This window comes from Gallus gallus, chromosome 2 (genome assembly GCF_016699485.2).
Source record: "Gallus gallus isolate bGalGal1 chromosome 2, bGalGal1.mat.broiler.GRCg7b, whole genome shotgun sequence".
Lineage (NCBI taxonomy): Eukaryota > Metazoa > Chordata > Aves > Galliformes > Phasianidae > Gallus > Gallus gallus.
In genome coordinates, this window is record NC_052533.1 from 28,200,075 (window position 1) to 28,215,727 (window position 15,653).

Below are 15,653 nucleotides of genomic sequence, written 5' to 3' on the forward strand. Positions count from 1 at the left end.
ATGCCTTGTATATTAAACACAGCAAACAGATAATGCACTTAGTACCATTCCTTAGGGTTCACTAAAAAATGCAATTTTAAGGGGGAAGATGTGCTTACTTTATGATTCTTGTTTCCTTTCAGGCGACGAGAGTCAAGCTACACCAAAAATATAGATCTTACAGATGTTCTCTTACATAAATTCAGTGTATGCCAAGACAGGCTTCTCTTTCTTTTTTCCTGGTAGTAGAAGCTCAAAGTAAGTAACACAATAGCCTCCCTATACACAAATAAAGGCACTCAGAATGAAAATATATCCAAGTGATAAAAGTCTTGTCAAGTAACAAAAACTTGGTTTCGTGCTTTTAGGGGAAAAAAAAAAAGGAAAAAAAAGCTATTTTAAAGCCCGTCTCACTATTCCTCATCTCTTGTTTGAAGACATAAAGGAACACAACCTGCGTTGCTTTAGCGTACGGATTAATGGTACTCCATAACTAAGATGCTTTACTAAAAATTAAAGAGATGAAATATTTTGGTAGCTGTGAACACACCTCTTTTTATGAGATAAGCACCCAAGGTTGTCCTTCAGGTATCTGGCATCCTGAGTTGCATAACAGAGCAGTCTGTTTTACCACCTTCAAGACTTTCAATTAAATTATTACCAAAGCTTCCTTTCAAAACATCCTAAGACCACCTTGTGCATACCTGCAACTTCAAATATGTATCTGACTGTTTGTAAAGATAAAGTGTGAGAGAGATCTCAACTTCTCATGATAGGTGTTTGACTAAGGAACTGTATTAAAGTTTCTGTGGGCATGACTAAACATGAAGTTATCACATCGCTCACATCGCTTACTTCTCACTTTAAAATGTGGATCATCTGTGCTACTTCCACGGTGAAGGGCACTAATCTTCCTTGTAAAAAAAGGTGATTGCCATTCTTCAAGACAGGAGACTAAAAGAGGCAATATCAGTGCCCTGTAGATTGCCTGCATGTGGAGTGCTTTTATTTTTTGGCGTTCCTTAAAAGATAAATATTCAGCTCAATAATACTACTGTCATTCTTTACAAGTGATGCAAGAATCATCAAAAGGGTACATGAAATAAATATCTGTATAATTCACTTGCAGGATCTCCAAAGCATTTTTAAAATATGAGCTGGTAGAAATATTGAAAACAGTCTCAGGAATAGTTTAGAGAGCTCAACAAAGTTTTTGAACTATTTTCTAAATACAACTGTCAAAAATGAAAACAAGTAGAATATTCATTTTCATCCCAATAGTAATTTTGACTGCAGCTAATCATAGATCTTGGATATAAGTATCAAGACTACAGAGAATTTTTAAATTGGTTTTTAAAAGTCAGTGCTTTCATTAAAAAAAAAAAAAGTACTGTAATAACATTTATGTTTAAGGGAGACATAGTAGCTGAATTTCGTTGGGTTCTTGTATTTTTATTTGTATCATCAGAAGAAATAACTCTAATGAAATGGTAGAGTTGCTCAAAGGAGAACACTGAATGGCACAGAGCTTCCCCAGTATGATTCTGAACAAACACTGTATGAGCTCAGCTCCTCCAGGCTACAGAATTGCAATGATACAGCTTTGTCTGTTTAAAGGGAAAAGGAACGCAGCTTTCTTTAAGCCTTATCCATATTTAAAAACTAGTTTAGCTGCTCAAGTAAATCAGGCATTTGGTAAGAACAAACTTCTGGGTACTTCAGCTAGAAAGCACAACTTTTACTTTTTCTCTCTTCCTCACTTTTTTCCTTCCAGCTTCAGCATTTGCTTCCACTTTCACAGCTGCATTTTTAACTTCATGTATCTTTATACACAAGCAATTATTTCACATTGTTCATCTCCTCAGCCCATATTGATCATATGAATGTGTGGTTTGGCTCTTTGTGGCCATGCTTTAAAAGTTTCCTCTGAACAAAAGAAGCAATTTCAAACTCCATTTCCACTAATTCCTTTTTTTACTCAATATCTCTTTTGTCTTCAACAAACTGAATTCCCTTGTGCCTACTCTTGGCCTCAGCTTTTACTCTGTATGCTCTAGTTCCATAAATCCACTGTCTATTCAGTAAGCAGAACTGTGTCTATAGCGTTATGTATATGCCACAGCCTTGTCTCTTAACACTCCTGGTTCCTCAGTCACAATGTCTCCTTCACATTAACTACAGAGATTAACTTCCTATTATTGTCTTGAAGTTTACCCTTTAGGAACTTTTGTGAGAACTTTTGCTACTGAGTACCCTTTCAAAGGCTCAAATGGCATTCCAGCCCAAGAAGTGTAAGAGAGCTATGCATTCTCTTCAAGGTTCATTAACAAAACACAAGCTGTCCTTTACATGAGACCATCTACTGACCAGCTTCAGTCCAATGATGAGACTTAAAAACTCCCATTCTCTCAGTTACTGCTTTTTTATTATTTCCCACTGGTTTCCATATATCCTTTCCTTTAACTAAATCTGACACTAGCAGAAAAGATGTCCTGATTTTTTTAAACCTCATCTTCATGTGATAAAGTATTTTTGTCTTCAAGCCTCAGTTACTTCCTTGTCTTATAATTTTGATGCAGCAGCACATATTTTTACATAAACTGTAATAGAAACATATGTTAGAAAAACAACTGAGAGACATGGGGCTGTACAGCCTGAAAAAGAGAAGGCTCTGGGGAGATCTGATAGTGGCCTTTCAGTATCTAAAGGGGGGGAACTAAGAAAGAAGGAGATGGACTTTTTCACAAGGCACAGACCTTGTGACTGGACAAGGGGAAAAGATTTCAAACTAAAACAGGGGAGATTTAGATTGGATATAATGAAGAAGTATTTTACAATAAAGGTGGTGAAGCACTGGAACAGACAGCCCACAGAAATGGTGGATGCTCCATCCCTGGAGACTTTCAAGGTCAGGCTGGACAGGGCTCCGTGCAACCTGATCTAGTTGTAGGTGTCCCTGTTCACTGTAGGGACACTGGACTAGATGGCCTTTAAATGTCCCTTCCAACTCAAATGATTCTATGACTAAATAAGATCAACATTCACTAGAATTTGTTAAAATAAACTCAAAAGAATAAATGTGGTTGTATAAAACGGTAGAAAAAAAATGTGGTTTCCGTAGGTATATCATAAATATCAATTAGGGGTAATATTAATAATTCTGCATTAACATTTACAATTAATCAGGAAGTCTTTTTCTTTAAAAATTCAAATGAATTATTGGGAAGAAAATATTTTAAAATGCAGACTGATTCATGAGAAAAAAATGTAATTAGGCCAAAATCATCCATCCAAAAACATTTCTAGAGCACTCTGTGCAATTAGAACTCATTTAGGGAAGTAATGAATTTAAAGAGCTTCATAGAAGAATCCTTATTTCTTCAGCTGTTGAAGTAACTATATTGAGTAAATACATGTGGTGGCCAAAACAGCTGTGTAATTCATGTTCTCCATCAGTAAATACCAGGAGCTCTAAAGCCAAGTTAGTCAAGTAATCTTTTGATGTGTTTAATTGATAGCGTTTTGAGAAAGTTGCCATGGATCATATGATTTCCTAAGCCCAAGAGCTGACCACTGTAATGTTACTTTCTACTGCGACTTCAGTGTGTGTTTAAAGGAACCAATACTGTATTTACACAATAGATAATACATTAACTTTAATAGGTTATGACAAGCATTGTATTTCAAGACAATTAAAAATTGCCTCTAGTAGGCATGAGACTAAATACCTACTGAGTTTTCCCACACAGGAAGTATTGTTCTGAACAAAAATGCCTGGATTATATTACAGATATAAAACAAAAAATAAACTCAGAAATAAAGAAGGCTACATATTTATTTGTGAATGATCTCATTGCACACCAACTCCAGCACACTAATTTTATCAGGAACCCTGAAGCTATTTGTAATGGCAATTGCTATCAGTTTGCTTTCAATTTCTTAACCTATTAGACAAACAAAAACACAGTTCAGATGAAAAACCAGCCACGATTCTCATATACATTAAAAAGCAGAATTGCTGCATAATTATGAGATTCTGCCAGCACCCACAATTTATATATCATGCATCTATATGATCTCAATTATATTTGAAAATAACATTTCAGAAAGTTCAAAATTACAAAACTGTGCTAATTCATGATCAAACAATCAAAATCCAAGACGTGCATCCATGTGAATTCATTAAAAAGCCAGTCCCTGAATCTTTAAATCTAAAAGATGACTTTGCTAGGCACTACAAAATGTTGTGTAGGTAGGTTGCTTTGAAAGTAACACCTCCTATTTATTTCCATGGAAACTACAACAGATACAAATAGCACAATAACACCATTTGATAGAGCAAATCCTCAGCGACAAAATACTCTTTTTTTGACATAGTCACCACCATGAGCTCTGCATTCTTGCCAGCAAGACCCTGCATGTTGCACTCATGTAAATCTGCACCATCAGAGGTGACCCACAGTTTCACAGCAGCTATGGTGGTATCGCTGCTAGGAAAATGTTATCCATGCAGTCCAACTTTCACTGAACTCACATTCAGTGTTTGATCTCCATAAGTGTTCAAGTGTCAATAAATGTTAGTGGGTACAAATTAGAATCACAGAATCATAGAATCGCTAAGGTTGGAAAAGACCCACAGGATCATCCAGTCCAACCATTTGCCCTTCATCAATGGTTCCCGCTAAACCATGCCCCTTAACACAACATCCAAACGCTCTTTAAACACCACCAGGGTCGGTGACTCCACCACCTCTCTGGGCAGCCCATTCCAGTGCCTGACCACCCTTTCAGAGAAGTAGTATTTCCTAACGTCCAGCCTGAATCTTCCCTGGCTCAGCTTGAAGCCATTCCCTCTCGTCCCATCACTAGTCACCCAAGAGAAGTGGTTGACCCCCAGCTCACTACAACCTCCCTTCAGGTAGTTATAGAGAGCAATAATGTCTCCCCTGAGCCTCCTCCTCTTCTCTAGACTGAACAATCCCAGCTCCTTCAGCCGCTCTTCTTAAGGTCTGTGCTCCAGACCCCTCACCAGCTTTGTTGCCCTCCTTAATTGTTCCACATTAAGGATTTCAAGTGCACACCTTTGCCTCATACACACTTCCCTGTCAGACACCATTTTGTCATACAGCAACAAAACATAAAGGAATACTGGTGGGAATGTTCAAACTCTACTGCCGTACCACCAACACCTGCTTCTGACAGTATGCGCTCACACAATAAAATGGAAATCATTACTTTTGGATCAGAGCTTATTGTTTGTTATTCTCTTCAACGTTTATTTGTTTTGCTTTTCTCCAAAAACCTCTAATGACTGCATAGGCTATTTTAGTTGTGTAATTGAAACACTCAATGAAGCTAAACATTCAACAGAGTGAATCAACTTGAGTTAATATACCTTAAATTACTTATGCAGCTAACAGCTTTATGTTTAAGTGTCTGGTGGTAGCCATAGAAAAATATGGGTATTTACAGATAGAAATAACTAAGTTTTTGCTATTTCTGCTTGCCTTCTAACAATCTGGCTCACTGAACTATAAAACCCAGCAACCACTTGCTGCTTTTGGCTTGAACAATGCCTCAGGGTTTTATTAGCCTTTAAATTCTCTTCTTCCATCACTAAGACAAAGTGGAATTTCAAGAAAGTGGTGGCACACCTGTAATCCCACTTACCCCACAGCACACAAGTAAAGTTGTTTCACTTACTATATGGATTACCTTTCATAAAGAACACAAATTCTTACCACTGGCACAGAGCTGAGGGGCATCCTGCACGTGGGATGAGCAAAGTCACTAAGTGCAAAGCAAAGTGAAAGAAAAGACAAGCTAAGAATGAATAAAATTCATTAATCTTTCATTTTGCCTTCACCCTATCTTACAATGTTATTTCCAATCTATGCCAACTGGCAACAAGACTTTTGGAACATAGATGTCAAAGGAGAGGTCAGGGAAGACAAGGCTGCGTCCTCTCTTTGCTATTGAGTCAGAAAATGAATAATCTGCAAAAAAAATGATACTTCAGGTGACTCCCAGCTTCTAAGAAAACCCCAACCTGAGCAGAAAATTATCAGGTTATTTTGATTCCCTTCTCATGTAAGACTGAGCAGAAAACAATACTGTCTGGCATATTTTTGTTATTTTGACTTTGAGGTTCTGAGTTTTAACTACAGGCAAGGAGGGCCAGTGAAACTTCTGTCTGAATAAACAATCAGGAATTAGAGAAAACACAGTGATGAGAGCATAAGACTTCTGGCTACCAACCGTGTTCTCTCAGCACTCAGTTGCACTTTTCTTCAGTCTCCAGCTTCCCTTTCCTGATGTTTACTTGTCTCTGTTCTAACACAGATGGCTTTTTGATGGCTAATTGAATTAAGTACTTTTAAATAAAGGCTAACTTCTACCTGATTGCATTATGAAAGATGAAAAGCATCCTCAGTTTTTCTATCACAAGCTGCATACAGAGAAATGCACATTCTGTTGTTATGAACTAAAACATGGAAAACCAGATTGACACAATCCATAGGAAATGAAGAATTGCAAGACCAAGCAATGAGAGAACAGTTCTTTATGTAGATACAAAAATTTACCCTAAAATCAGATGACAGGTTCCAAAAAGAGTTGAGATTCGGATACTGATTTGTAGAATGGCTTGACTTCCAGTCAATCTTGAAAAGGATAATAGTGCCCCAGTCCACAAGCATAACTTTCAACATTCAAAGACACCGACAAGTGGTGCATGCGTTTTTGACACCACGATCCTCAGATATTCTGGTTAGGCAGCAAACTGCTAAAAAGTAGAATCTCTAGGCCTAATACCTGCTAAATCTCTCTGTGTGCTTTCTCTAAGCTGTCTGGCTTACCCCAACCCAACAATACATGCAAAAACTGTTAACTAAATCGGGATTTCTGTTTCTCCTTCACTCCCTTTACAGGCACAGAGGAATCTCTTCTTTCCTATGAAGTGATTTAGATCAGGAGCCAACAACTTGTTTGAGCATTATAGTTGGATGTCCCGTTCAAGTGAATGTAGCATGGGAAGGAATGTGTTTTGTTTCATTTCACATTCCATACAGCATTTCCCATCTGCTGCAGAAGTTAATTTACCTGAGAAAAATTCCTGTGTGGGAGACAGGCATTTCAAAAACTCTCCTCTAATGGAGAAAATAACTTGATGTGATATGTAAGCAGAAAGACAGTAAATGAAGTCTCGCAGACTTTTATTTTTCATATATCACCACCTAATCTGATTTTGGTAATGAAAGATAATTTGTGAAATTATTACTTGAATTGTCTTAAAAACAATGTATTGCAAAAAATATTGTTCTATTAATAAACTGTGTAACTGTACTTGCATTGGCTGTCTCCCCATGCACTGAGAATCACAATATAACTTGATAGATTTAAATTGTTACAAATTATACCTAAAAAGAGGGGGGGTGAGGGGGGGGGTTATTTTACCTCTGAATTATGACAGTTTCTCACAGAAGGAAGTTTATCTTCCTCATCACACTCCATGTCTTGCAGGTTTGTTTTCAATTTGCTTCTACTTGGTGTCTTTACTTACTTAGGGCAAAAGTGCTACAGGTAAGTAACACGTTTTCTTAAAGACTTTTCTTACAGTCTTCAATTGTCTTCAATTTTATTTTTACATTTTGAAATTTTGCATATCGTGCAAACACAAGGAAACACTGTATGCCAGGCTACCTACTTCCAAGGGCATTTCATTGCCGCAAGGAAAGTTCTGCAAAACAAAGTGATAAATTTAAATATACAGTGGCTCATTATATTAAAAAAAAGAGCATTCTTAGAGAGAATTTTGTATTTTTACAATGACATTCTACTGCATTATAGTTGCAAAATCAATAGATTAAAAATATGCAGAAATTTTTTAAACTCTGACATTTCATATCAAGCACAGTCCTACTTGCTTAAATTGGGGCACATATGTTACTCAAATATGATATGTTCAGTGTAAATCACTGGAAATATAGTGTGTCACTGAACAATCAGCCTTTGGTAATCTCACTCTATAATACCACACAAAGATGTTAATGTTGCCCCAATTAGTTTTTTCTATCTGTTATCATGTAAACATCATACACTCCCAATTATGTTGTTTCAGTTGCTGTTGGGATGGAGCAATAAGTGCTGAAGGTTTTGGAGCTAGCAGCTCTCTCTGCAAGCTGGCATTCAACACAAAAACAACATTTTAGCTTTCCTGAAATAGTTGGCAGTGTGCTTAACCTGGGCATAGAAATACTTTGAAAGGTATTTGCACACAACATTGTGGTAGTAACTTAATATTCCAGAAGTAAATCTTGTTTTGACTAGGTTTAAGACTAGTATTATACCACTTATACAGTTTTCAATTGATCATGTATTACCAAAGGTATGGGATCAAGTTCAAGGTCTCAAAATCGCAGTTGCTACTTGATGCATTTTAAAACTCTGAGCAGTGCTCTCTAAGCGATGGCATATGTAATGTTCAACTTTGCTAGTATAGCTAAGGTAGACACTGACAAACTTGTTATAGCCTTGCTTGTGGAGTGCAGTCCCCATTATAATGAAGTTTTAGCTAAATTTTCAGTGTGATAGACTGAAACAAAGTTTAGGAGGCTTTTATGGAGACACTGTTTAACAAATGCCTGATAGATCAGTCTATTCACAGATGAGACTTATAAATGCTCATTAAATTAGAAAGGCAACAATCACTTAGCTCGTATATATTGTGAGATACATATTTAAAATTAAAGCATTTAATGACATCTGATTATTAGAATGAAAAATAGTGTATAAAGCTATTCAAACTTGCTGCCTTCCTGTCTTAGCAACCACACCATAGATACCCAAAAAGCAGCTTGGGTCTGTCCTGGCTGCTTGGCTCAGCATACAAGAATATGAGCAGTGCTGAAACTGCCCCCAGCTCTGCTTTGGATCACGCTGCTCTGGGCTATGCTGTAGAATGTCTCCAGGTACCACATGTACACAGCAGAGAGCACTTAGTGCACTTTGGGAAATGTCAGGAAGTATTTCTAATTATCAATATTTGAGCAATGCTACCTGTTCAGGCCAGCCTGCTCAGAATTTAGCACTGCTGATATTTTCTTTTGATGAAGGACATGAACAAAATAACATCTGGAGATATTTAACAATTCCCTCCGCCTCTTAATAAATGAATGTCTCAGTTGATGATTCACTGCCGCAAATTTTCTAGTAACTGGCAACTTTCTGTTGCCAATTATTTAAATATCAAAATAATATATTTGCCTGAAGCAATGAAAAAAAGAGAAGAAAAAAAGAAGAGCTGGCAGTTATTTCTTACATTATAAAAAGCTTGATTCAAACAGTTCATCCAATTAGCAAAACAGTAAATTAGCCAAAAGATACACTATGCAAAGTGTTTAATCCTGCTTTCTTTTACATTGTGTTTTGCTTTCCATTCCAAAATAGCTACCAGCAAGAGAGAGAAGAATCCATTTCACAAATCCTTCCATCTGGCACAGCATCCCTTGGAAGAGTAACTGTTTGAACACCAAAAGCTTTAAAGGGAGAGAGACTATATCTGTGAGAGGCATGAAGGGCAGAAGAACTACCAGATATGGAGTTTACTGGTGAAGCACTGGAGCAGGTTGCCCAGAGATGCTGTGGATGCCCCATCCCTGGAGGTGCTTGAGGTACTCAAAGACAGGACTGAATGTGGTCCTGGGCAGACTGACCTAGGAGGTGGCAAACCTGTCCACAGCAGGGGAGTTGAACCTGAATGATCTTTAAGGTGCCTTCTAAAGAAGCCATTCTAAAATTTGATGATTTTTACTGGACTGAAAGATGTCTTCTCTCAGGAGCAACCTCTGTACTAGCAGGATCAGAGCTTTTTAGGTTTCACTCATCCAAACACCACTCATTCCAGCCCCCCTCTACTCAGTACCAGTAGCCCAGAGGCACAGCAGTTCAGCAGGAATTTCTGAGTGGGGATGAGACAGAAAAGAAAATGAGTATAATTCAGAGTAAATAACAGACGGTAACAGGTGGTTCCACTGCTGAATGGATCAATGGAAATGGTCTATTTGCCTATCAGAAGGACAATGCTGCTGCCTTTCAAGGCGGGAGAGCCCATGGGTGCATGAAGCTCATGTGTGCATGAAGCCCATGTAACCAGAAGACTTGGATTGATATTTTGACAGAAAAAGAATACCTCTTGCAGTTTCCTAAAGCCAGACTTCTTCACTAAGTAGGTCACCATGACAGGAACAGGTCAATAGAACAGTGCAGTTGCTGCTGAGGACCTTGCAGTCATGCACTGCACATTTTGGGGATTATAATTCAGACCACTTCAAATCTGAGCCCCACATCAAGCACTCTGACTTCAGCAGTTCGGAGGAAAACTATGTCACACATCTTTGATTTCCAGACAGCAAGTATTTCACCCAGATACTCATGGAGGAACCACATCATCCTCTTGTCTGTCACGTACAATAATGCTAGGCAGTGTCATGCATTTCCCTTATAGGCCTTGTATTTGGAGTCAAAGCCTTATTTTTGTTTCTCTTCCTACTTCTGCTCTGCATCTTTCTGTCTCTGCTTGCTCAGAAGTGCTACCATGATGCTTTCAGGAGCCTCCTCTCATAGTCTCTTCGCAATACTGTTTTGTCAATGACCAATATGGAAGGAATTGCAGCGCTTCTTCTTCAGCTGTGGTTGTTACTCCATGAGGATACCTCTCCAGATGAACTGACTTCAGGCTTCTTGGAGACACTTCAGTCTGGGGAGGGAGAAATACAACTTCTAGCAGTCTCTACCAGCACTGCTGCTTTGTCTCTAGTTTAACACCATCTGGAGGTGCCAGAAATATCTTTGGACATGAGATGGCAGATATGGTGTGCACAGAACTTTTGAGGCAGAGAGACACAGTCAAAGCCTTCTGCCATGAGCTTGCTTCATGACCTCACCATACTACAATATACCATTACGACTGACCCTCTGTGATACACCACACTAGTTATCTTGTTATAAAACGAGAATCTTGCAGTAAAAATGACTAGAGAATTCCTACAGGAATATGTGCTGCTTATACTTTTCAGCAAACCTACACATTTAGTTCAATGCAGTTGGAGTTTTATAATCTTCACAATTTTAAAGGAGAGGATAGTCCCATCATTGCTTTATTTCATTTTTATAATCTTGCAAAATGTTGTTACTATTAATAACAGATTCTCTACTGCCTTCTAAATTAACAGTTTTACTTTGCTTATCTCATTTTTGCAGCATCATCAACCTGTGTTCAAAAGCACAGGAAGTCTTCCTTTTGAATAGAATATATCAGCATCACTGCAGAATTTCATTAACTGACACTGAATTTTTTTTCCCTTAGCATCTCAGATAATAATTAGGTCTCCAGTGAACACTTTTTAACATGCATGCTCTGTGAAGTACGATGAGCAGTCTGGCACAACCATTTTCATAATTGAGTAGCTATTAGGAATTCATTTACTTCAACAGAAACATACAACTAGAGGAAATCTCCATGGTCCTCTAGTCCAAACTCTTGCTGCTGAAAGAACAGATATGACAATACTCACTGCCATTCACAAATTGACAAAGCTTTTAAAATATTAATTGAACTTCTTCCCTTTACTTTCCCATTGGCAGAATGCTTCAGAACATCAATCCTGTCATTCTAATAGTGAAAATGAAACAACAGGTTGGTTTGTTACCTTCCATCCTTGTCGTTCAGTACAGCACTGAATTTAGATATTTTAAGTAGTTCCTTTTCATCAGTTACTCACACAATCCTTTTCAAAACTCATTACTTTTGCTCTCAGGTTTTATTTCTTCTTCACTTAATGAATGAAACTCCTCAAAATAATCTCAACCACAGCACAGCTTACTAGAGCTATGCACAGACAAGCTTCTTGAAATACTAAAGTACAATTACTCCAGCAACACGGACCTTAACACTGACTAAACACACTGCTTCTCCCAGCCATACACAAAGACAAACCCTTCACTCTCCTACGTTCCAAGCTCCTACCCAGACTAATTTTAATTTAGCTTTCTTCCACACAATTAACCAAAAGCCACATGGTTTACATACAGTCATACATACTAGAATAAAGTACCAAAATCAATTCTGAAATACTACACAATTATTCTGCATGCTACGGAAGAGAACACATTTTCAAATACATGTTTTCTTTAAAGACTGTGACTGCAATATATCAAAACTATGCAATATATCTAACTAAAATATTTAAAACAAACAAGGGAACCTTTAAAAACATACTTCTCAGCCTAAAGATTCAGCAATATATTAGAACATTTCCTCTATTTCAAGCTCAAGATGAAGAATTCCCCACCACTTTTTCTTTCTTCCAAGTATCATCATTTGTGTTCAGTCCTCCCACGTCTTTTAACAGAAGATAATAGAGGCCAAGATCTATATCTTCAGATCTGGCCAGACATAGCATTCCCCCACACAGAGCACAGCTTCAGTGGTCCTGTCATCAATCTCCAAGGCAGAGAAAGGAATATGAATACTTTCTAAACCTAATAGCTTGATGATACTTGAAAAGAGATAAATCACTCTACGAGTATCTCATAAATATCATTCATTTGCATTGAAAGCAATAATAATTCCAATACTGTATATAAAAAGCTAAATAGGAGGCTATTTATCTATCACAGATTATGGTCAGAATAAAAACATAGAATGAACAGTTAAAAACCTCTGAGAAGAACGAGATTAGTAGATAGGCAAAATAAACTTAAAAGCTATAAAACACTGTTGGAGAAAAATGCAGAATCACACTAAGATCTTGTAAACTAAAGCTGAGAATCTGCATGCATTTCACTCCTGCAGACACTTGCCCTAGGCTACTATACTTCTCAGAGAGCGTCTGTGTAAAGATTTACAAATTAACTTCACTTAAGTTTCAAGAACTGTTACTTATCATTGCATCTTGTTTTCAACGAGGACAGTCAAAAAACTTAAATGCTTCATCTGAAGACTCCAAATATTTGCTAACTTGACACTAGTGTTGATTCCAGGGTGGAGAAAAGACGAAAAATTAAGGACCCTGGTAGGCCAATTTCATGATAATTTTGAAGAGAAAACTATTTTCTTTCTGACTTTTAAAACTCCTTTCTGCCACTTGAGTTTTTACTGGAGCTCTTTCTGTCTATTTGGTCATACTAAAAATACTGCATCCTAGTTTTTTCTCTACTGAAAGATGCTGATAATCTCCAGCTAGTGGGAAAAAAAATAGCGCAACTAGGACATAAACCTACATCACTGCTACTTCTATTTATTTATTTATTGGACAGTTACAGCAAAAAAGAGCAGTTTCCTAGTTGCTTACACTTCAGCCTTCAATATATCCTAATGAACAGACACCATTAACAATAATTAAATATTAAATCCACCCAGGAAATAGCCACAGCTGAAAAGTGAGAAGCTTGATGACTTCAACAAGTAGTCTGAACACACGGTGTTTCCTCGATACTGTATGCATTTCTAGCTCTTGGAAGGCCCTGAGTGCGCCTGCATGCACGAGCATGCGTAGGAATGTCGTGTTTCAAAATAAACATTAGAAACTTGGGTAATAAATATGTAATTATCGTATGGATAAAATCAGATGCCTAAAATTCTATTGCCTCTGAGTATAATTACAGTAATAAAAACATCGCTGACTGATGAAGAAATGTACTATTTATGCTGCAGGGATTGCAAATCAACGCTTTTTTTTTTTTTTATATACCCAGCCACTTAAAAAAATGCTGTCTTCAATACAAGATTTCACTGATATCTAAAACAATTCATCTCTTCTGGGTTTCTCCTCCCTGTGTTATCTTTCTTCCATGATTTATACTATTGTCATGATAATAATTTCATCAGTTCAACATAGTACTTGATATTTACTGGATAAAACATGTTTACATAAAATGCACGTCCATTGTCCTAAATCATAATTTCTTAAAATATATTTTATATGTACTAAAACATTATCTCAGTAGATTAAAGCAAATATTTCTAAACACGTCTACAAAGCACAGCTCAGAATTATCCTATCTTATTTAAAAATCACACCTTTAACCTTATTTTGCTCATAAACCCCTGAGTGAATATTAAAAAGAAGGTCTATTTTACAATTGCCAAGTGGAGATACATCATCTGAACTGCATATTTAAATGCCTTAGATGTTTCAGAAAGATTGAAATGCTACTAGTGTTTTCATCTATATTTATGAAGTACTTATTGATAAAGTTTCCAAGTTCTCTCAGTAGGGGTAGAAGTGCCCTTCTCACATTCAGAGATTGTGTGAATATTGCAGTATCTTTTCTATTCTCATTGGAAAACTTTTGGACATTAGTCTCTATTTGATCAAGCCACCTCGTGATTTCTTTTACTTTACACCACTTATCAAGAAAAGGGGATGAAATCTGCTGTGTGCTGTATGAACTTTCTATTATAAAATCCAAAGACTTCATTGAAGTGGCAGAACTCCAACAAGTAAGGACAAGTGATTTCATACCACTGGTGACTCAATTTTTCACCCCCACAGGACCCATTGGGGACAGCAGAGCACTGACAAATCATATTGCTTACCTGCAGGCTACTGGGGCTGGTAAAATGACAGTGGACTCCATAACCTATTCCACCTATGCCAGACTCATAAAAAGTTACACTCATTGCTGCTCTTCTACTCTCAGCTTTTGTCTATTTCCTGTAACTCTCAGTCCTGCCTTGCCTTTATTCTCCATCTTTCAATAAAAATATGTTTAATCCTTATCCTCCTTTTCTGACACCAGATGTGCAAGCTGAGATGGACTGCACTGGAAATCAATTCTGCTCTCTCTGAACTATATACATAATGTATAGCATAGCAATGCTAAGTGTATAGAATTAGTGGGAATTGTGTTCCCTGGGATTAAGAAAAAGAAAAGAAGGCTGAGTGGAGTCTACTGAAGGGTGTGTGGAAGCAACAGCCATAGAGAAGCCTAGAACCTAGGAATATGAAAGTATGATCATTGCACAGCATTGCATGAAGATCTGGAGGCTATATCTTCACTAGCATGAACAGCGTAAGTACAACAGAACACATATATAGATGCATCACATGGCTAAACCTGGATTCATTTACAGGCAAAGATTCCCTTACATCACCCCTGCCGGGATGCAGTTTACTTTCAATATTAAGAAGAAAAAGGGAGGAAAAGATTTTAAAATAAAGTTTTCTGCATTTACTGTATCTTCCAATCCATTTCCGAGCTCATGGGTCAGACAGGAGGGCATGGACTCTATTAAAGATCTCTGTGAAAGGCCAGAAGTCAGGAAGCTGGGATACGTCAGAGTGGCTGCAAAAGTGGCAGTGATAATCTAACACATAAGAAGCGACCCTTAATAATCCTAATGAATGTAAAAACAGGATTTTGGTCATTTTTCATTAAACACAACGTTAGGAAAGGTTACAAGCATTTGCTAAGTCAGCAAACAAGCCACATAGCTGAAAACACATCATATTTTAAATTTACTTTCATCTGCTATGGGAACCATGCAAATAAGAATATTCCTTTTGTAATTAGAGAACTGTCATTATGCTTAGCTTGAGTACTTTTCCAAAAGGTAAAGTTTATCAGTCAGTTTTAGACAGTTACTATATTAGTAAGATGCTGTTGGGAAC

The 15,653-nt window shown here is 37.3% G+C and overlaps 1 protein-coding gene and 1 long non-coding RNA gene across 9 annotated transcripts in view; one reads left to right on the plus strand and one right to left on the minus strand.

Moving 5' to 3' along the window:
* The window catches only part of LOC121109765, a 41,037-nt gene extending 27,161 nt beyond the window's left edge, over nt 1-13,876 (plus strand). Inside the window, exons 2-3 of one of the 2 annotated variants that reach the window (XR_005857451.2) lie at nt 7,501-7,560; nt 9,427-13,876. This is a non-coding gene — a long non-coding RNA (uncharacterized LOC121109765). Of the gene's footprint in view, nt 1-7,500 lie in introns of both variants that reach the window. The other variant, XR_006936512.1, reaches the window with a different exon arrangement.
* The window catches only part of ISPD (isoprenoid synthase domain containing), a 112,216-nt gene that overhangs the window by 15,484 nt on the left and 81,079 nt on the right, over nt 1-15,653 (minus strand). For 4 of the 7 annotated variants that reach the window (XM_025147408.3, XM_025147410.3, XM_025147407.3 and 1 more), the window contains exon 10: nt 3,610-10,735. The exons of the other annotated variants lie outside the window; for them this stretch is intronic. In XM_025147408.3, the coding sequence (XP_025003176.2) occupies nt 10,583-10,735 (153 nt within the window). In that variant the 3' untranslated portion in view covers nt 3,610-10,582. Of the gene's footprint in view, nt 1-3,609; nt 10,736-15,653 lie in introns of those variants that run through there. 7 annotated transcript variants of the gene reach the window in all.